At 43.5% G+C, this 22,611-nt stretch overlaps 1 protein-coding gene across 2 annotated transcripts in view; it reads left to right on the top strand.

The window, feature by feature from the left end:
• Nucleotides 1–10,217, top strand: part of LARP4B (La ribonucleoprotein 4B) — a 31,414-nt gene extending 21,197 nt beyond the window's left edge. For both annotated transcript variants that reach the window (XM_053466086.1, XM_053466085.1), the window contains 7 exons: nucleotides 442–548; nucleotides 998–1,252; nucleotides 1,489–1,534; nucleotides 1,835–1,999; nucleotides 9,023–9,147; nucleotides 9,377–9,485; nucleotides 9,574–10,217. In XM_053466086.1, the coding sequence (XP_053322061.1) occupies nucleotides 442–548; nucleotides 998–1,252; nucleotides 1,489–1,534; nucleotides 1,835–1,999; nucleotides 9,023–9,147; nucleotides 9,377–9,485; nucleotides 9,574–9,858 (1,092 nt within the window). In that variant the 3' untranslated portion in view covers nucleotides 9,859–10,217. The remainder of the gene's footprint in view (nucleotides 1–441; nucleotides 549–997; nucleotides 1,253–1,488; nucleotides 1,535–1,834; nucleotides 2,000–9,022; nucleotides 9,148–9,376; nucleotides 9,486–9,573) is intronic.
• The last annotated feature ends 12,394 nt before the right edge of the window (nucleotides 10,218–22,611 follow it).

The raw sequence follows: 22,611 nt of genomic DNA, 5'->3' as shown, positions 1-22,611 counted from the left end.
TTTGTTTGTTTTTTGGATATTTGTTAAACACCCTCCACCCCCATTATGACATAGAATCTAAAAAGTCTATTATCCCTTCTGGAGTGTACGGTGGACCAAATCAAGGATGATGTAAAGTGGATCCGACTCTTTCCCAAACCTTACGTTTTACAGTTCGGTGCACTAAATAAACGTATAATGTGGTTAAGGAGCGTTTGTAGATTATAATGAGATATAATTAAAGAAAATTAACCCTGTAAGTGTGTGCTATGGGGAAAGGTAGCTTCCCTTTCTTGGGATCTCTATAATTGCTGCTTTTGGCTTTGTTAAAGCTGCTTTTGTAAGGGTTCTGGTGGGGAAGGGAGAGAACTTCACTTTTTTTTTTTTTGTTTTTTTTTTGCCACTATTTTTATTGGTTATTGGCTGCATTTATATTAACCTGTTTGTTGCTTCTGACTTTAGGTGACACCGTTCCCCAATACTGGATTCATAAATGGGTTTTCATCTCCTACGTTCAAGCCAACAGCATCACCTTTAACGTCACTCCGACCGTACACACCTAGGAATAGGTAAGTGTCGCCAAGGACAGTGACATTACTGCTTTATTTTTATTATAATTTCTACCCTCGTTGTAAAGGCCCGTTCATAATTTAACCTCACACTTTCCCGGCTACGAAAAAATGAACCACCCAATGAAAGCAGCTGCAGCCTTGAGATTGCATCATATAACGTAAAGAGCATTTTAGGTAATCCGAAGAGCATCCAGATAGCCTTGGCTCCAAACATCTTAACACTACTACCTTAATTCTGTATGAACCCCCCTTTTCACGCTTATAACAAGTAAGACTAACAAAATGTTCTCGGCTTCCACATAAAATGTATCCAAAGCTGCTTTATTGATGTATATGTACATTTGGCATTTTGTCCTTATTTTGCACCATATCTCTTATTCTTGATGGTATTTGTAGTGAAACGGTTACATTTTTATTACTTATCTGAATACTTGTTATATCCACAGGAATCCTGGCAAGTCACATCTGAGGCATACAGTGCCAAGTACAGATAGAGGGCCAGCGTTGCTTGATGGGCCAACTATCTTCAACTTTACTACTACTGACAGACTAATAAACGGTGTGCGAGGGCCACCGACGCGGCAGCCCGGGCAAACCAGGGCACGAATGCAGAACACGTCGCCTTTTGTAAAAAGAGATGTTGGCACTGGCCGAGTAGAACCCACAAATATTGAAACTTCGCCTGGTCTCGGCAGAGGGCGGTGAGCATCTTTATGTTCAACTAATCCCCCCCCCCCATAGACGTTAAAGTATAAGAAAATCCTTATGATTCGTTGTTTTTCATTCTGACTCAATCATTTATTACTAGTATCAGAATAAAAATGGCTTAATTTTTATATATATATAATATAGTTCAAATTAACTTATTTTAAAAGCGCTCTGCTGTTCTGTGATTGTTGGTGGCCGTTGATGATTGACATGCGTTTTTTCTTCCCAGGAAAAATTCTTACGGTTACAGAAAAAAAAGAGAAGATAAGTTCTCGGTGAGTTGGTGAAAACCTGAATGCTATATAATTTCTAAACATTTTATTTGTTTTGATTAAAGACTGTAACCCATTACAGATAGACATGACAGAGCAGCCATACGGGACATTACTGAGAGTAGATGTTTATGTTCTGAAAGATCTTGCTGATTATATATATATATATATATATATATATATATATAATTTTTTTTTTATTTTTTTTTGCCTAGTTATAAGAACACTGTGATGAGCAAAAAAATACACTTTAAAAGAAATGTATAGCCAGCTGAATGGTTTTTATTTTTTTGTGTGTTTCAGAGAGGACAGACGCAGTCCCCTCCTCCTATAAAGCCTCCATCTCCTAGCTTTGAACTGGGGTTGTCCAGTTTCCCTCCGTTACCTGGTGCTGCTGGTAACTTAAAGCCGGAGGACTTCTTTGAAACCAGGCTAGCAAGCATGGTAATAAGCACATCGAAAGACAAGGTGGGTTTATCGGTTACTGCAGTGAGTTTACACTGAATTATCTAGAGCTAGTTCGAGAGAGAGAATAATCTGCATGTTGATAGTTCTACCCCCGGGGACTTCTAGACTACGTCTTCATGTTATACACACAGTGGTGTAACTTAGCTGGACGTGCGCGAGCAAAGTAAAACCCGTCTTTTAGTTTAGTTTTTTTTTTTCTTGGTCTGGTGTGTATTTCGTCGCCCCCCCCCCCCAATTTCCTCCGTCCCTGGACAGAGTAGTTCAACCACCGCTTCCCATTGGTCCGTCTCTCGGCTCGTCCATTCATCAAAGACCCCTGAATTAGGTCTGTTTGGCTGAAGAGTCCATATAGGACATATTTCTGTACAGGGAATTCAGGCCTAAAAGAAGAAACTATGGTCAGGCAACCCCTTTGAACTTCGGAGGATTCTGTCTTTGGGAACATCTGCCACATAAAATGACTGTTGGCTTCCAGCCGTCATCAACAAGGAGGAATGAGATCGTCACAGGAAGATATGTGCAAGAGTTGCATCTGCAGCTGTTTGTATTCCTTTCCCCTGTTGGGAGTCCATAAACCTTGGGATTTCCTCTGGCTTATGTTTTTCCACCTCTGCCGTTCCTACCCATAGTTGTGCCGATTATCCGACTGAGTGGTGCTTCCGTAATTGTGATGACTCCAGCTTGGCCTCGGACGGCTTGGTTCTCAGATGTGCTGAGCGTGTAAGTCCAACCCTGCCTTCCACCCCTGGTATGTCTGGACCTTCTAATTCAAGGCCCATTATAAATTCGGAGAGTCTTTTCCCTTGCCATTCCAGGTGGCACATGAGAAGAGAAGGCTCCGCCTACCAGGTAGGGCAGGAAATACTATAAAAAAAGGAGACCTCCCCCTTCCTCCTCAGTGTTGTTTCCTGCCCTACTCAGGTAGCGGTTAGGCTGAAGCTTACCTTTCCTTCCTTTTTTTGTTTTCTCGGAGCCCCGGGGGGGCGTCCTTTTCTGATACCCGGCAGCGGTCCCGTGTGGATCCAGGGTTCGTGCGGCAGCCTCGGAGGCTGCAACTCCGCGTGTATCGCGGCAACGCACACGAGGCTCAGTCCTCGTTCGGCTCTGCCCACAGCCCAGGGGGCTCACTGGGTTGTATATCCCCGGGCTCCGGTTCACTCCGTCCCGGGGAATCCTCAGAGTGTGGCACGGCAGGAGGAGATCTCTAACCGGCTGTGCCGGTTTTCTCGGCACACGTTCAGATCTCCAATCGGCTTCACTTCCGGTGCAGCGACCCGGGGTCACGAGAGGTCAATTGGCTGGGAATTTCCGGATGTGAGGTTTCCGGCCCTGGGCACCTAAATGCCTCTGTATACAACGCCAGAATGGGTAAGATCTTTCCTTGCTGTTGGTTTCTGTGCTGTAGTTTTGCATCTACCTCTCTGCTATTGTGCCTGCCCGTGCCTGAGGATTGTCTACTGCCATTTCAAGTAGGTGTTGCCCTCTTTGCTTGGAAGAAGTTTTACGTTGCCTATGCCATTGTTTTCTTCAGTTACAGCTTGTGTTTCTTCTCCTCAGTCATGTCAGATAAAAATCAGGATATCCCTCCTGAAGCCTCCCCACATAGGAAATATGTGGGAAAGTCAAAACACAAGCCTGTTCATCCTGCAAAAGACCCTGCATGACCCTTCGGTCAAAACGTGCAACTCCTGCTCTCGGCCTAAAGAAGTTTCCGCAACGGAATTTACCTCCTGGTTGAAGGGGGAACTTCAGTCTACCTTTGACTGTTTTCGAGCCATGGCAAGCCCCTCTCAGGCACCCCTGCAACAACCTTACCAGCAGGGTCCACCAAATTACCTCCCGGATAACCCGGAAGATTATTTGGCTCCTTTTTGAATATGACTACAGAAACAGGGAAACTCTACTCTGAATCTACAGGAGGACATACCATTTGCAAAACCAGATCCTTTTCAGGGTCGCTCTAGGAAACCGCAGACCTTTCCAGTCCACGATTCTCTTTCTGCCATTATCACAGAGCAGTGGAAATTTCCTGACAGGAGATTCTTCACATCCTTGAGAACCAAGAAGCTTTTTCCTTTCGATAATTAGAATTCTGAGGCCTGGGAAGTCCCCGAACCGAAGTCGACACCGCAGTAACCAAGGCCACAAAAAAAAAAAAAAAAAAAAAAAAAAAAAAAAAAAAAAAAAAAAAAAAAAATAGCCATTCCGTTGGTAGACGCGGCCCATTTCAAAGACCCCATGGACCAGAGGGCTGAGGTCTGCCAAAAGGTCTTCTGAAGCAGCAGCGGCGAATTTCGTCCAGCGATTGCTATGGTGTCAACTTCTAGAGCCATTAAAATCTGGCTCCAACAGGCGGTGGAAGACTTTGCAGCTATTCGAGAGACTGTGCAGGTCACTAGCAACCTGTCCGACACCTGCTTAGCAGTTGATTTCATCTCCGATGCCTCCATTGAATCAGTCCGTACGTCTGCTAAAGCCACTGCGCTTTCAGCGGTTTCTAGGCGAGCACTCTGGCTTAAGTCATGGTCTGCTGATAATGCCTCTAAACACAAGCTGTGCAGCATTCCGTTCCAGGGGAGCCACCTCTTCGGCAGCGATCTCGACACGATCCTAGAATCCACCACGGGGGAAAAGCACTGGTTACCTCAGAGGAAAGGACCACCTTGTTTCAGATCGAGTTATTACAGAGCTCCAAGAGAGAGAGAGTCCTACAGGCCCTGAACCTCCAATCAGGACTACCAGTCCTTTCGGGGTAGGCAGGGACAGTAAAGCAGGAAGGTTCTGATGCCAGCAGGCTTCAGGTAGAGGGCAGGTTGACCGGTTTCATTCATGCCTGGGAAGAGATCACCTCAGACCCCTGGGTCCTTCGTATCATAGAACAAGGCTATGCTCTGGAGCTTACTCACCTACCTGCCCGGGAATTCCTGCTGTCCATGCCCCCTGCAGATCCTTGGAAAAGATCGGGTTTCTTCTCCACGCTCAACAACTTAATTCTCGAAGAGCTCTGGTCCCGGTTCCTCATCAAGAGATAGGAGAGGGAACCTACTCCCAAGTCTTTGTCCAAAGCCATCCGGGAAATTCAGGCTAATAATCAACCTACAGGTGGTGAACACCTGTATCAGATACAACAGGTTCCGGATGGAATCCCTGAAGTCCGCCACAGAGATCATTTCTTCAGGGAACTTCATGGTCACCATAGATCTGCGGGATGCCTATTTTCATGTTCCCATCAGAAGAGACCACCAAGATTCCTCCGTCTGGCGGTTCCATTACCTCAAGCGATTCGACATTTTCAGTTTCGGGCTCTTCCGTTTGGAATTGCTTCAGCACCTCGGATCTTCACGAAGCTCATGTCGGTGGTCGTGGCCTTCCTGAGGCAAATAGGCATAGAGGTGGTCTCATATCTGGACGATTGGCTCCTCGTAGCAGTCTCAGCAACTTTGCTCCAGTCCCATCTGGAGTTTTTTTTTTCTCAGGACCCTCCACGACCTAGGATGGCTAGTACACAGACTCAAGTCACAGTTACTTCCAAACAGACGTCGTACCTTTCTGGGAATGATCCTCGATTCACACGTACAGAGGACGTTTCTCCCTCGGGACAAGATCCCAAGATTGAGGGAATTCACACAAGCGGTTCTAACGAACAAGTCAGTGTCCATTAGAGCCATCATGTCTTGGCTCGGCCTAATGACCTCCTCCATCTCAGCGGTTCCCTGGGCACTTGCTCATGCAAGACCTCCTCCACAGTTCCTGCTGGATCACTGGGATCGCTCCAGGATGTCCTTTCGCAAGAACGTCCAACTTTCCCCCTTCGTTCGGGAGTCACTCCGATGGTGGCTGACAGCCAGAATCTCTCACAGGGGCTCTCTTGGCAGACGAGAGTCTGGGTGGTAATTTCCACCGACGCCAGTTTGAGAGGCTGGGGTGCTGTTATGGGAAGCAATATTACCCAGGGAACTTGGTCTCCTCGGGAATCAGACCTGCACATCAAATTTCTGTTAGCGGTCTGGAGGGCTGTAAGGTTCTGGTCTACAATCCTGCGACACAGGTCCATCAGGATCCTTTCAGACGACGTCACCGTTGTAGCCTATTTGTCCAAACAAAATGGCACCAGAAGCAGGCGCCTGCAGACCCTGACCGCTCAGATCTGCCGATGGGCGGAGTTCAGTCTCTGCATTCTCTCCGCGGTTCATCTCAAGGGTTCACTGAATCAGGAGGCGGATTACCTCAGCAGGAACTCGGTACTTCCGGGAGAATGGTCCTTACACAAAAGGGTCTTCGCTTTCATCACGGAGAAATGGGGTACTCCTCAGATAGACCTGATGGCCACGCACCTAACCGAACAGGTACAGGAGTTTTTTTCTCTCTCTCCAGTCGGCCGTCCCCGAGCCCTGGAAGCACTCTCGCAGACCTGGGATTTCAATCTCGCGTATGTTTTTCCTCGGCTTCCCCTTATTTCCAGAGTGCTCCGGAAGATTCGAGAAAACCCTCAGTGTCATCCTGGTTGTTCCTTTCTGGCCTCGAAGAATCTGGTTTTCGGACCTTATCAACCTGGCCGTAGACGAGCACATGCTTCTTCCTCAGGTGAGGGATATTCTCGTTCAAGGCCCTGTTCTCCACCCAGATCCCTCCCGGCTCAACCTCTCAGCATGGCTTCTGAAGGGAGATCCCGACCTCAAGGGGATTAACTTCATCGGTAGTGGAAACGATTCTCTCCAGCCGCAAGAAAACTATGGCTGCTAAATACCAGAAGGTTTGGGAAACGTTCATCACCTGGTGCTATGGGCACGAAGTATCCTCTCCATCCATCCATGAGGTGCTACGCTTTTTACAAGACGGCTTTGATAACGGGTTACAACCTGCTACTATCAAGATCCAGATCTCAGATCTCAGCTCTCAGCAACTGCTTGGACTCCAATCTGGCTTCCCATCCCTGGATCTCCAGATTTTCTAAGGGGATGTGCAGACTTCGCCCTAGGCTCCGTCCGTCGGTTCCACCTTGGGACCTTAACCTCGTTTTGCACCAACTCACCACATCTCCTTTTGAGCCTCTAGAGGATACCTCTCTAAAGCTGCTCACCTACAAGGTTGTCCTTCTAGTAGCACTCGCTTCTGCTAGGAGGGTGAGTGAGCTCCAGGCTCTCTCCAGAGTGGAACCTTTTCTCAAGATTCTGCCGGACTGCGTTATCCTCCGTTTACCACCGGAGTTTTCTCCCTAAAGTTGTCTCACCTTTCCTTTCGGATCAGGAGATCGTCTTACCTACGTTATGTCCGGATCCCAAGAATCCCATGGAGTTGGAACTCCACTCGCTAGACCTGCGGAGATGTATCCTGTCTTATCTCTCGCGTACATCCGCCTGGAAGAAATCCAACGCACTATTCCTGTCCTTTGCGGGGACCCGCAGGGGCAGAGTAGTGTCCAGGGCTTCCATAAGCCGCTGGCTTAAGGACGCAATCACCTTATGTTACATCTCCGCGGGAAGAGTGCCTCCCTCCGGCCTGAAGGCACACTCGACCAGATCCGTCTCGACATCCTGGGCTGAACTCTCCGGGGTGAATCCGTCTCTCATTTGCAAGGCAGCGACCTGGAGGTCGATTCATACGTTCGTAAGGCACTACAGGCTGAACCTTCATCTCTCTGACGAGTCTCAATTTGGTTGTCGTGTCCTGCAGACTGGAATCCTTCCCTCCCTATCTTGCTAAATCTTCTCATGTGCCACCTGGAATGGCAAGGGAAAGAGAGAATTCTTACCTGGGAATTCCTTTTCCTTGTCCATTTCCAGGTGGCACACTTTTACTCCCACCCATTAAATTTACTTTTGCTTGTCTATTATTTGCCTGAGTCTTTCTTTTTAACCACACTGGGGAGGAAGGGGGAGGTCTCCTTTTTTTATAGTATTTCCTGCCCTACCTGGTAGGCGGAGCCTTCTCTTCTCATGTGCCACCTGGAAATGGACAAGGAAAAGGAATTCCCAGGTAAGAATTCTCTCTTTCTAGCTGGTGCCGGGAAAGCCCTATTTCTATCTCTTGCTTCTCCTCCTGAGGGTCTTCATTCTCTTCAACATGACTTTGACCAAGAGGAAGGTGACGGACGCTTCATTTTTATGTCCTACTAAAACAGCTGGAGTGCCTCCATAGGACCTGATCCTAGTGCTTCATCAGTTGATGCCTTATCTTTTCAAGCCTCCTTACGTTTTCTCAATCTCAAGAACCTTTTTTAAAGTTATCCTTTACCACAGTAAGAAGAATCTGAGAATTATGAGCGCTGCCTTTTGCTCGAGCCTTTTCTGCACTTCCATTCATAAAGTCCCCTCCGGAGTTCATTCCTAAAATGTGTTTTGGGTTTTCATAAGAAGCGAGATACTTAACCGGCTCCTTCCACCAAGAATGAAGAACTCTTACACACCCTGTATGTGAAGAAGTGTCCGCAGATATATCTATTCGGGACAGAATCCTGAAGATTATCTCACCGGTTGGTCCTATCCTATGCTGAGGATGCTACTCTTGGGTAGAAGGGCCTTGTATAGCATGTCCTCTCATCTTTGATATATCTTCTTTTAGTGCTGAGTAAGATGCCTAAGAAAATGGGAATTTTTTTTTTTCCTGGTGCATCCTTAGGCAGCACTATTTTCACACCCAGTAAAGCCCCCCCCACACACAGTTTTTATACTCTTTGTGGCATGTCTCTAATCACACTGTGTAACAAGTGGCGGCATCTTAAAGCTTTCTTCCTCCCCTACGTTTTGCGGCTCCTATGAATGCTGCCTAAGAATGCCCTTTAAAAAAAAAAAAAAGTCCCAGGTAAGAATTCATGTTTTCCACCCTCTTCTGTTCCAGGTATTGTATGTCGAGTGGTGCTTTTCTTGTTTTTTTTGTATCTCTTAAAGACGGAACTGACAAAATAGGTGAAAATGCTTGTTATTGCCCTGTAAATGGTTACATTATTTTGTGGCTTCTTCTTCCCTCGCAGTTCGCTCGCGAGGCTTTCTGTTTAATGTTTTTCCGTTGTCTGGTTTATTTCAGAATGTCAACGTGGATGCGAGTACAAACACCGTCCCATCTGGAATCCCGCAGGAGCCATTACTGCCTGTCCCTGCTGCCCTGCCAGTAACGTTCCTGAATCACCCCTCACCGGCGCGCTCCCCCGAGTAAGATCTGTTTTTCTGGTTTCCGTGTTTCTTGTCCCAGCCTAGAGGGTTTGAGGGATAGATTGTACCGTTGTTACCGTTGTTTTACTTATTTTATACGTGTTACAATACGCTGGTGTAATAGGGTATGCATCTAAACCTTCCTTAGAGCTGTTTTTTGCGAGCCGATGTTGTACATAATGACAATATTTTAAAGGTAATGTATTTGATTCTGTTCTTTCCTCTGCAGCGAGTCCAACATGGTGGATTTTCCGCAGAGGGAGTCTCCGACTATAGAACGGATCTCCGCTACCCTGAGCACCGCTAGCAAATCCGTACAGGTTAACGGAGCCGCTACAGTGAGTATCCATAATGGCGTCAATGTTTACTGCTCTTCCTTAAACGAAAGCATTCTTTTCTGTAATACACGTCTTTTGTGACTCCCAGGAATTACGAAAACCCAGTTATGCCGAAATCTGCCAGAGAAGTAAGGAGGGCCTGGCTTTGCAGCCTTCAAAAGAACCGAAGCAAAGCTTGAATTCGTGCGGGAAAGAAGAAAGGAAACTCGCGGACGCTCCGGAGAAATCCAGAGAGAACGTGCCGGCAAAGTCTAACCCCGGGCGACCCAAAGACCAGAGGAGACAGTCCGGCCGCAGGTCTCCCCCTCCTCCTCTGGCCATTGGAAAACGTGTGAATAAAGAACCCGGCAGCCCCCTGAAATCCCCTCAGTAAGCAAACGGCCAAAAACGAGACCCACGTATCGCACATTAACCACCATTCCCCACTCGCGCTCAATGAATGAGGTGCTGGATAATGCCAGGTAGACTCGGCCATCAAAAATTGTCCCCAGTTTTGTTAATTTCCCTACAAATATTGCCTTGTCGACCTGAATTGTTTCAGGTTAGTAAGTCATTCATGCCAATTTTTTCTCCCTAGATTTCATTTCGGTTGTGAAAGCGTCACGATGCCGTTTCTTTGCTTTTACTCAACTAAACCATTCTTCATATCAAACCGGCTTTTGGTTACTTAGTTTCTGCTAGAACTTAAGTTGAATGAGTATGCCTCCTGATGTGTACTAAATATTACCAGAAGGATACTGGCTGTTATAAATTCTAGTTTTGTTTTTTATTTTTTATTTTTTTTGCTGGTTTCAGATATTCTTTGCTACCAGCACGTATCCAGCTTCACATTTGATTAACGCAAATTGACGCAAACCCATAATTTGAAAGCACATCGTTCTTAAAATTTAAAAGAGATCACACCCGGCTATCTAGGATTTCCTTTCATGTTTCTCCAACCTTAGAGGTCTTTTCGAGAGGCGACGAGGCCTTCCGTGCATTGCCTGCACCCGGGCATCTCCCAGCGGGACTTAACCCTTCCAGTTCTTCAATCCATGTGATTGTAGATTTTTGTTTTGTCTTTTTCTTTCTTTCTTTTCTTTAATAATTGGAGATGTCTACGCCATACCCACCCGAGGGCTAGATTAATTGCGCGTTATATACAAAATACACTTTTTTTTCTGAAGGACAAGGATGCACTAAATTTAGCATGTTCCTAATAAATGAGTCTAAATTATTTAAATTTTTGAAATATGTAAAGATAAAAAGAAGTATTCAGAACTGCGGGACTTTCCGTTTGTAGAGTACGGTTGATTCCACAAAATGTTGATATTATTATCCTTTTAACTGCCAGAGGCACTTGCACAACGTGTTGCTACCCCGGTAGGCAGTAGAAGCGTCGAACGGCTGTTCTTGGTTTTTGTTTAGTTTTTTTTTATTATGATTTTTTTTTATTTTTTTTTTTTTTTAATTTCCATCCAATATTTAAAGACTTGAATTTTATTTAAACTTGAAAATGACTTTGCCTTAACTTTTGTATAAGACAGCTTAGAGTTAATTAAGTCTGACCCCCCTTACGGGTTAGCACGAGTGAAATATAAAATGACTTGGTTTCAGTGTGTATCTGTGTTATGACTGACCCGAGTAATAACGCTGTTGTACAGAAACTAGCAACAGTTTTTTGTAATATACCTTTAAGATTGCAAACATTTGATTTTTTTTTTTTTTTCCTTTTTTTTTTTTCTTCCCTTTTTTTTTCTTTAAAGATTGTTGAATTGTAAATGCAAATAGTCAATACTGTATTAAATATGTGCACTTGGAATTGTGTGCTTTGCTTGTACAGTTGTAAATAATCAGAACATATAAAAAAAAAAGGTACCCTACGGTAAAAAATGCTAAAAAATTATTGTTGATATATTATAAGTGTTGCTGTTTAAGCTGGATGTAGATAAACTAAATGTTGTGGTTTGCATATTACTTTAATTTTTTTTTTCTTTTTGTTTTAATTATAGCGTGTTGAACTGACTTTGCCTGCTCACTGCAAAAGGGAGGATTAGTCTTATTTGGAAATAAAAATTCTCATTTATTTCATCATAGTCATCTTTCTGTGTCTATGTATAATATATATGTTTATATATATTATATATATGACACCCAATTAACCAGCGCACATTTAGAGGATGCTGGATCCTTATTCTAACGTGGAAAATTCACCTGTTTCCTCGTATAGATTTGGTATTAAATTACGCCAAACAACATTTTTGAACTTTTTTTTTTTTCTGCCTGTGAATTTAGCAACCTATTGGGTGCTGCCATGATTTTTTTTCTGTTTTTTTCTCTCATAATGTATGCCATTTAGTTGATCGGGGCACGTTTAAATGCCATTCTCCTGTCTCTTCTGTTTTTAAAGATTTTCCTGTTCTTGTACTTGGCTAGTGTGTCCGAAATTGTAATTTTTAGATGACTTCAGGTTACAGGTGATGTGAATACATTTCACTGCAATCGATTTGAATATATGCTCTATGTTTAAGTCGTTGGCACAGAAAAATCAGATGACTATTGATGCTTGTTTAACTCTTTGAGCGTCGGAGCTATGCAGCCAAAAACATTTGTACACCCTGCTAAAGCCTGTCGATTTGTGGTGAAAAGGCTATGAGTTCGATACGCACACGGCTCTTCTGTAACTACAATAGCGCAGTATTATGATAAACAGAATAGATTTGGGTTTGCAGCTCTGAAATATCATTTTTATTTTGTGCAGTAACCTAGGACTTTCTTTCTCAATCTACATGAATGTCAGAGCAGTTTATCCCATCATGGACTCCCCTGGACAGAATAGGTTGGTTTCTCCAGTTAACAGTAAGCCACGGCGTTTAGCCATGTGGCGCTCCCCGCTCCGGCGCTCCTAGGGTTAAACATGGAGGATTGGCTGGTCTTGCGTGCGACTGGCAGCAGCTGAACGCAACGCTGTCTATCTGTTCTCGTGTCCTAATAAGCAAAGCTTATGTACGTGTACTGAACCCTTTACACCAACAGCTTCGGGCAGATAGAAACTCCAAGACGCTGCGCGGCTGTCATGACACGAGACAGATGCGATTCTCAAACAACCTGAGTTTATTTTTTTTTGTATCTTTTTTTTTTTTTTTTATTCTGTTCTGTTTCCTTCATTAAGACTGGAATCAAGCGTATGTGTAAACTTTGGTAATTTAATTTTCTTTTTTTTGTGACATACAATGTAAAAAAAAAAAATCTAATTTGGAAAAAAAAAAAATGTAGGTTATGGAAAAATAAAGATTTAGGCACTGTTACAATTATTTTTATTTCTAATTTTTTTTTCTCAATAAAGCCTGTGTTTTTGTTCTTTTTGTATTCTCATCATGAGTGCTATTTTGTATATGCACACACACTTACACATCCATGCTATCACACACACTCATTCACAAACATTCATATACTCATTCATTCCCTTAATCACAAATACTCGCTTATAACCCTCCCCCACCCCCTAACCTGAACTGTGGATCTCACTCGCAGACTTCTGCAGGGGCCTGGCTGTCTGGGCGACTTCTTTTGTCCCGGATCTACCTACCATTTGGAAGGAAAATGTCTCTATTATAGTTATCTCTAAGTAGCGTATAACATCCCTTTTCCTGTAATAACAAAATATTGCAAGAGTCGCTACATTCATGTCTTCCTTAATCCTGCAGCAGCAGCAGTTGGGTTTTACGTCTTTAGAATTGGATCTGAAAATAAAGCCATCTCCCTATTACACAGAATAACTTGAGCTAATGTAGCATTATTAAGAGGGTAATCGCTGCCACGTTGCTTAAGAGAAAATACATTTACAGGGAGTAACACATTTTTCTTTGCATTACGTTCGTCTGGCAGCAGCGATGTAAAGAGCGTATTGAGGGTTAAAGGCTCACAACAGCCGGTTTGGGCATCTGTTGCGCAGTGGAACAGGCTTGGGTCATCCCAGACTTTGTCGTGACTCTGATCTGGTACCTTTTGTCCCCCAAAAACATAAATAGTTGGTTAGGCCGTGTAATCTGTCAGTGGATTATATCTGGGGGCAAGCACACGTGCACTCAAAAGTTTGGGGTCACTGAGCTGTTTTCATGGAAAGCAAGGAAGCTTTTAATTGTAACATAGTAACAAAAGGTGTTTAACATCCTCCACCACCTGTGTTAAGCCAAAGTATGTTCTTTTTACAAGCCTTAGAATCCAGAAATATTCCCGAATATGGACCCTTGTTTCCTTTCTATGTTTTTTTACTACTGTGGTCTGATGCTGCCATAATAAAACCAGATACTCTTAGCAGCTGAACTTGCAATATCCCGTTCAGCCACTAGATGGCTGCACAGGAATGCTTTTCACAACACAGACATGATTTAAAACAAATGATGGGATGGGGTATTGTATGAGTTGGTGTTACCTCCTTACCTCAGATCCTATGGGGTTTATTCGCTAACGGGAGAATTGGAAGGAGAGTTTGTGAAAGAGTTTTGTAAAACAGCCTAAAGCAGCTTATCCGGTATAGGATTTCAATGCAGCTTCATATCTTTACCTTCCGCATGTCAGCTGCAAAACATTGTGCAAAGCCTTCCTGTATTTTCATAATCGGTTAGTTGGGCGATTATTTTTTTTGATCGGATAAAAAAAATAAATCAATTTTTTGGTTAAATTTTTTTTTTCGGATCAGACCGAAGGGAGGGAGTTTATTTAATTGGCAGACTGGAGGGTGGGAAGGGGTTAATGATGGGATGAGAGAGAGACTGGGGAGCGGATCAGCCCAAAGGTGGAAGGGAGTCGTCTCCACTCAGCCTCCTGAATACTCAATGTAGTTGAATTACAAACCATGTTTTATTTTTTCACCACCTCTAACACCAATCTATGTTTATACACCTCAAAGAGTTGAGCCCGGCAGAAGCTGGAAGCCCCTGGGAACGGGTAGGTCTGGAGAGGCAGAGCACAAATAAGAAGGGAGTGGAGCAATTTACGCCAGATCCCCTTTTGTGGAATCTCAAGGTCAGTGGCATATTCCGGGCACAGCCAGAGGTGAGCCTAGGGCTGCTGGCACCTGGGTTAAGGATTTCTTTGGTCGCACTGCCCTTGACAATCGCACACACTTACATACAGACTAACACCATAACGCACCATACGCTACACACACCTGCTCACACTAACACCTTATGTTATCACTAACACCAAACTCTAACATGCACACTCTAACAGCATATGCCAAGACCACATGTTTATTCACATTCTTACCTTGCCCCCAGCCGATCATTCTCTGGGCAAACTGCCACACGACTAGGGCAGGGTCACAGCGCTGTGTTACTTGACCCAGCTGAGCATCTTCTTTATAGGGGTGCAAAGTTTGCCAAGATCTTATCATCTCCATGACCTGGCCCATTGGGGGGGTGGAGTGCTTGGCATGCGCCCCTGCTAAGTGAACGCCTGGGTGTCATGCACCCGCTGCACCTGCCTGATGGTAGCCCCTCTGCCACGCAAGGGGGGCAAATTGCCCTATTCAACAATCAGGCTCCCTGGGACGCCACTGCTCCATGGGCCTCTTAAGTAGATGCATTTAAAAAACGCAGCGCAAACGCTCATCATAGGGGGCAGCGGAGACCACCGCTTCGGATCAATACGCTGCTGCTGAAGGTTGTGCCGTGGACCAATCGCATTTGAGGATTTATTTGGGCAAAATCTATCTTCATTGAACAAAACCTTATTTCCAGATTGTTCTACGGCAACAATATTATTACTTACAGTGACCCTGGAAGGACGCCTCATACTTTTAAATAACAAGACCTTCATTGCTAACAGTTTGTCCGTATTGATCAAACATCTGCATTTCACCAATTATGCATTTTTATCGTATTAACTCTGTGAGTGCCGTTGGTGATTGTAACACGCTGAATGACACTATACACTGGATCTTTTTTTTTTATAAATGTAATTGGCGTCTAACAAATGATTTATTGGCTTCATCTCTAGACGCAGGTTAATAGATATAGACAGAAAGTAATTCTCAGAAAGCATTTTTTTTTAGCTGAAACAGAACGCGTATCGATTAAACGGTCCGCTGCAATCAATGGCGGTGAAGAGCGTTTCTCCTGTATCTGACTCTAACAATACAGACCTGTGTGCTTTACACATATTGAACGTACACAATACTTATAACCATGTCTTTAATGTCACCTTTAACCTTTTGATGACCTTCCTTCAAGGTCAGTTTAACACATCTGATCCGAACCATTGTAGGATTGTTTTCATCACATCTGCCTTTCTTATGTCGTATTCTTCTTTTTCTATAATTTATTGACTACAAAAATACTTTCAGGACTTGCAATACTACACAGGATTATGGCTTTCCATAAGTAAAATTAGTATATGATTAACAGATGATTTTATAATAGACTAAAAAAGCGTGAGGGTGATGGGGATTGTACTCCAACAAGCTGCTACATCTCGGCCATCTCTAATAACTTATCAATATACAGAACACCGAAAGCCGAACTGCCGCTGCATGACTGATACTTTTCTCACTACTGAAATCCCTGCTTGAATGCAGGTGACTTGGTGACTCTCACTCTCTCGCGTCTATGCCTACATCCCGTATACAGGCCACGCACACACTATATTGAATTAACTTGTGAAGCATCTTTCTCCCACAATCCTTTCAATCATCTAACCTCAAGCAATTTCTTTATCGTCATTTTTCATGTGTTTGTTTTCTTTCTTCTTTTCCACGGCTTTCTACCTTCGGCTGTCCTCAGGGATTTTTTCTCACCCACTTCATCCATCAATGATGAAATCCCAAAGGTTCTTATCTCTTCAAATCACTTTGTTTTCTATATTTTCCTGTTTTTCAAACATTTCAATTTAGAGGTAGCTTATTAGTAAAACCAGATGCCCGGAATTCACATGACAATCCCAATGCTTTGACTCTTTTGTCCGTTTTTATTGTACTGCGCTGCTGAATGTGATGGCGCTATACTATATATGCCCAAAAGTACGTGGACACCCCTCTTAATTATTGAGTTTAGGTGCTTCCGTCACACCCAGTACCACGGGGCAATCCTTTCCCCCACTCCTCCAATAGGGAGAGAGGGTGTGCACGGAGGCGCCGCCTTTTTGCGGAAACATTGTGGGGGGTCTGGCTAACGGAGCCAATACCGGGAAGAAGCGGACAAAAAAAATAAGACTGAGAAGAGTTTAGAAGAATAGAGTAAAGAGCAGAAGCAGAGCTGCGTAAATGGAGACAGAGAAACAAAAGCGGGTGGCGGAGAAGGTGGGGATACATTGAGAGAGAGTGAATGAGGGTGAGTGAATGAAAATTGTTTTGAAATGAAAAAAGTCAGCCGGATGTCATCTGAACTGAAAGAGCAGGAAACAAAATTTGTAGTTCGAAAATGTATGGCCCAAAAAAGAAACCAAAAAAATGGTCCCAATTCATACTGCTCCAATTCTCTTCTTACAACCGGAGGCAAATGAATGAAAACTGATTTAAAAAGAAAAATAAAATTATTTTAGAAAATTAAAGCCTTAAAAGAATGACAAGAATTTTTGCTAGAATTGTTTCCTGGAAGTCTGATGTACCACATCACCTACAATCTATCAAGTAGCAGCTTAGGGGGAGGCATCTGGAGCGAAGAGAGCGTTGATCAAATCCGGTGCGAAGACGAAGGCAGAACATTAATTAATTGTCAGGTCCGATTATTCAACTTTAATTCTCGGCGCATTCCTGGCTTCGGCTTCCTGCTGCCCTCTAAACCCGAAAGCTGTTCCAGGTGCCCTCTCCTATGGACGGGGAAGAGCTTCTACGACACGCAAACCGGCCATCTGGACAGAATAATTCAGGCCAAAATCTACTAGGAAAGCAAAGTGTTTTTACAGACAGGATTATTCTGCACGGGTGCCGGCATTAGCCACTGATCACCCAACATGGACCGTAGACCTACAACTCTTGGGATATAAAAAAGATTCTGAATCCACAACAGAATTATCATTTCGAAATAAACATTACATTCATAAACATAGAGTACCTTTGTTTTGGAACATATGTCCCAGCATGCAACTGGCTTCTTAATTCTTAAAAAAAAATAATGAAGGATTAATGCCAACCCACAGCTTCGAATGTAATATAAAAAAAAATACGAAAAATGTAAAAAATAAAAATATATTTTTTTATGTAAAGAAAAATTCCAATTATAAAATATGCCTCTTCCAAATCATGTGTAAATCCCTTTAAAGCAAATGGAAGCGTATAGGTGACCTCTCTAAAGAAGACGAATGAATGAAGAACAATCAGTAGGAAGACGGTTAATCGTGCAGGCCCCTGTCTTTATATTAGACATGATTATTTTCCAATTAATTATCCCAATTAACTAGTATTCCGGCATAGGCGGTTAATGCAGTTTCATGCCCAGCTGTTCATTATCCAGAAGCTTAACTCTGAAAGCCCAATTCCTCATCTTAGGAACTGCTTAAAATTAAACAAATTAACTACAATCCGGTGCTTGCCTTTTAATTTTTCTATTTATTTGTAATTTACTTTTTTTCTTACCGCATTTCCTTTTTAACATGGTGAAAACATGATGATTTAAGGGCTTTGGTTTTTAAACAACAAATATTATCTAAAAAAAATAAAAATGTAATTAATGTCCTTCTGGAGTTAGGACTCACCATGATATGTTATGAAACCCAGGAACTCTCTGGGTCAGTGTCTTCATTCTCTGGGCAGGGGGGTGTTGCTGTGTCCCGCCCAGGTTCCACCCACTCAGCACCAATTAAAGCCTAACTGGGGCCAGCCCCGCCCAAACATGCAGCTAGCCCTGCCTCTCTAAGAAGCCACACCCCCAGAAGATTGTTGGGGCTTTTATGGCTGTAGAACCCTGCGATACCCTCATACCCAGCAAACATTCTGAGATCATAGAAAAGAGGGGCATCAGGGGAGGAAAGAGGGGCATCAGGGGAGAAAAGAGGGACTCTCCCATGGAAAACAGTTTGGGGGTGTAAACAGTTTAAGGAGGTCTGTACAGTCATTACAGCACAAATGCTATATTTTACATCGAAATACCAAAAATAATGGTTGCTAAACCAGTAGGTGGTGTAATATACCCGAAAAAGATACAAGATACAATGTCTTCTGTCTTCATTTGGGCAAAATGGCTTAAAAAAAAAGAAGAAGAAAACCGAAGTAATAATAAAAGGAAACCCATATTGTGATAATCATCAAACTCAAAAACACCATGTGCTATTTGGAAGGAGAAGCATCAGACAAGTTATTACTCCATACAGAGAAATTGTGCGACAGACGGCAGGGAACCTTTCATTGGACTCTATAATGATTATTAGGGCCAGGTACCCCACCTGGGGTATTACTTTATTAGAAGCCCTGTAATAGCTAAAGGGGGGGTTAAAGTAGGACACTCATTGACATTCTGCAGAATCTACCCCACTCCCAAATACAAAATGCGGCTTCACCCAAGGAGCGTCTGATGTCAGAAGATGACATCACCACCTTGTTTGATCCATATGGAGGGAACCATGGAGGGAACACCGATGGAACACTTCGGCTTCACCACGTACCTACTAAGCACACATGACTTGGTACCTACTGACTACACAAATTCAAGTCGACAACAATATGACATTTGCCATAAGTTATCGAAGGGTTAATTGTTTCATGCAGCTGATTTCCGCAGCCCCCAGGAAATCTCATCTTCTGGCTTTTACATCGAGGACTTCAAAGTCCAGGTCCCCCAGAAAGTCGGCCCTGACCGGGCACATCGTATGCACCGGTGCAATATGTTATAATAGCGAGCGAGTAAGGCGTAATTAACTTCCAGAAATGTGTAGTATTTCCTGGCAGCTGCCTTTGATGTACGCAGCTGCATTGGATTTTACGTTTAAGGCTAACATTTACCCCCAATTTATTTTTTTTGGGTGACATAAAATAAATTAAACGTTGTGTAAGGACAGACACCTGGAAGCCACGATGATATTTCATTACCAGCCAGAGCTTGCGATGGAGGAGAAAGTCATTACTGGTATGGGGTACAGCCTGAATACTGATCCGCGGGAAACAAATCAGAAAATCAGAAAAAGAAGCTTTCATGGAGAATTCATTTTACTTTTAAATCATTTTAACCCCTTAACAACAAAGCGGGCTCAAAATGCATTGTTTTCAATGGCCCATTGTCCTTAAGGGGTTAAAGCCAAATACATTTCACTATATTATTATTCTAAGTAAGCCGGTTGTTTGTGGACAAAAAAAAAAAAATACTTTCTTCAGTCAATTCTGCTAGTTTCCGTACATTGTAACAGTAAGTGTTGCACGTGGCACACAAGTTGTATCAGAATCAAAGGGACCCTCAGAGAGATCCTATTAAAGGGGCCATCAAATGCACTTTAATGCATATAAACCTGAGGAGTCACTTTACACCTTTACGGTGCCTCGGACATTAAACCGTTTCTTTAAACTTTTCTTTTCATCTTTCTTTTCTTCATTACTTTGTTGTGAAGAAGGGAACTCTGAGGTCATGAAGGCATGAAGAGAACTCTGAGGTCATGAGAAGTTTTGAAGACCACCAGTGGTCCATATAGCGGCCCCCCTTTACACAGCAGGACATAAACTCAAAGGCTACGAGGGAATAAGATCAACCGATGCATCAGGTAAACACAGCCCAGCCCGTGGCTTACAATCTGGCATACATTTTTAGCACAACTTGTGTTGTCCTACGCGTGCTTTTATGATACGATCCCTTTAATTATTAACAAGTTCAGTAATTGCGTTTTTTTTCACGATTTGTGAAAAATGGTCTTGACGTCTCATTTCGCTCCAACAAAAGGCCGAGTGCTATACAAAACAGCACAATAAAAGGGTAAAGGGTCAAAAGGGCCACGACAGATTAGTATTTAAAAAAAAAAAATAGAAGAAAAATAATTAACTTATGTCATGGGAGACAACGAGCCTAAATATCACAGCTGCTTCCAGGCTTTGCTTTGTTTATAATGGCTTTAAAGGCGATAAAGACTTACTGCCTGAAGTGATAAGGAACTAGACAATTTCTTTTTGTATATATTAGATAAGCGGTTCTCCAGCTAATCAATGATTTGATTATTACCTTTAAATAGCTTTGTAGAGACTGGGGTCAATATTCAAGAGGAGCTCCGTATAAGTAATTGCTTTTTTTCCCGCTCTCGGAGGCTCGGAGTGGTAATGACATATTACTGCCTTACAGGTGTTTGCTCTTAGGAAGTCTAATCTTTTTCATGTCAGGTAAAAAAACAAATCACAAAATGTATGTGATTTAAAGTTGACCTTAATCCCTTAGTGTGACGGCAGATTTAAGATTCGAACGCAGAGGGAGTCGTGTCTTGAAGCGGAGATAAGGAGATATTTTTAAGGAACCTTCATGTCAATTTGGGGTTTTTTGCGTGATATTCCTAATTGAAGGATGAAAAAAGACATTATCTGTCCGAGTTTAACCTCGCCAAGATATCCCTAATTGCCTTGAACCAGATGAAGGCAAAAAAAAAGAAATCCTTCAAACATAACGACTTCACCCAGAAGATGGAACAATCCCTTGATGATGCCATGGGCTGTCAGAATAATAATTAGATCAACAACTTTTCAGCATTAAAAGGTGCACTGCGCCTTTAAGACATAACGCGCCAGGATATGACTTCATATCGTGATCAGGGCTGGCCTTTGGGGTGCGACCTGTGCGCCACACTCCAGGGGGCCACACTCCGGGGGGCGCCGCCGCGGGGTCCGCCGCCACCGCCGGGTCCGAAGCCGCTGCCGCCCCCTCTGCACCTAAATTAAAACATCGGGGGTTTTTTGGTTTGTTTTTTTTAACTTTATTTAACATCCTCCATGTTAAATAAAGAAAAAAAACCCCAATGTTTTCATTTTTGTCCCGGGCAGGGGCGCCGAGCGGTCGCCTGTGAAGTTTTCAGCAACCGCTCGGCGCTCCTCACTCTCCGTGACTCCATCGCGGTGCCGCGTTTTATGCAGAGCGCCAGAATATTCCGGCGCTCAGCTGTGAAGCGCACACAAAGGGAAGACGGACGCCTCCCGCTCCCACCACAGGACTCAACAAGAAAGGGGAGTTTTGTTACAAGTTTTTATTCCTTTCTTTTTTGGGATGGGGGGGGCGCCAGAAGAGTAGCCCGCACAGGGCGCCAGAACACCTAAGGCCGGCTCTGATCGTGATACGCTGTGCCTTAAAGACGCGGAGCACCTTTTAATGCCGTCCATGGAGGATGCGCTCTCTAAACCTTTAAGATATATATTATCTAATCAGATGCTGATGTCGATACATATGGACTCCGGTTGTCTTTTTATTCACCGTAGTTTTGGTTTCCGGAATCCCACCACCACAGGGAAGCCGCCTCACTAACATTCTCCATATTAAAAGAAATATGGGTCCAAAGGGACAACTTGTTAGCCCCGAAGAATTTCATCTTGAACCAGCGGGTATTTATTCACATTTAGCATACAAATCTGGAATAAAGTCGTACCGAAGTAACAAGGAGCATAAGATTTGATCTCTTAACAAATAAAGTGGAGGTAACTTTACACGGGGTCAGGAATGAGAATGTACAAGTCGGCTGAATGTAGAAAATCAGGTATTCAGGGGCACGCCTCATTTAGATGATCATTACCTACTAATATGGCCTGGTTAATAAATTACCATAATTACTAGGACTCTTGTAATCCGCGTTCCGGTTTGAAGAAATTGCGCTATTAGCACAATTATTGTTTTAATGGCAATATTTCATGCGGCCCCACAGACCATGCAGCCAGGCCACATGGTGCAGCGAGATGTTAAAGCTAGAGAGTGATTTGTTTTTAGGGCCAGGTGTCATTAGTGGATATTATCATATACTTTGTACGCACTTTAATATGCATTAAGGTCTGCGGCAATGTAAGAGGGGCTTTTTTATGTAAGCCAATAGCTGGAGGGCTCTCTACCCCCTGCCTGAAAGGGTTAATATTGCAATTTCAGCCCTTTCCAGGTTAATGTAATCGTCTGCTCCGCCGCTACACATAAGAGACGGCTCTGAGGGCGTTTGGGTGTCTGACTGCGGGACGGAGAGGAGGTTGCGGGCCGTGTGTCCGGAGATC

Source organism: Spea bombifrons, chromosome 5 (assembly GCF_027358695.1).
Source record: "Spea bombifrons isolate aSpeBom1 chromosome 5, aSpeBom1.2.pri, whole genome shotgun sequence".
Taxonomy (NCBI): Eukaryota; Metazoa; Chordata; class Amphibia; order Anura; family Pelobatidae; genus Spea; species Spea bombifrons.
The sequence above is the reverse complement of the archived record's forward strand: the minus strand, read 5'-3'. Positions and strand labels throughout refer to the sequence as shown.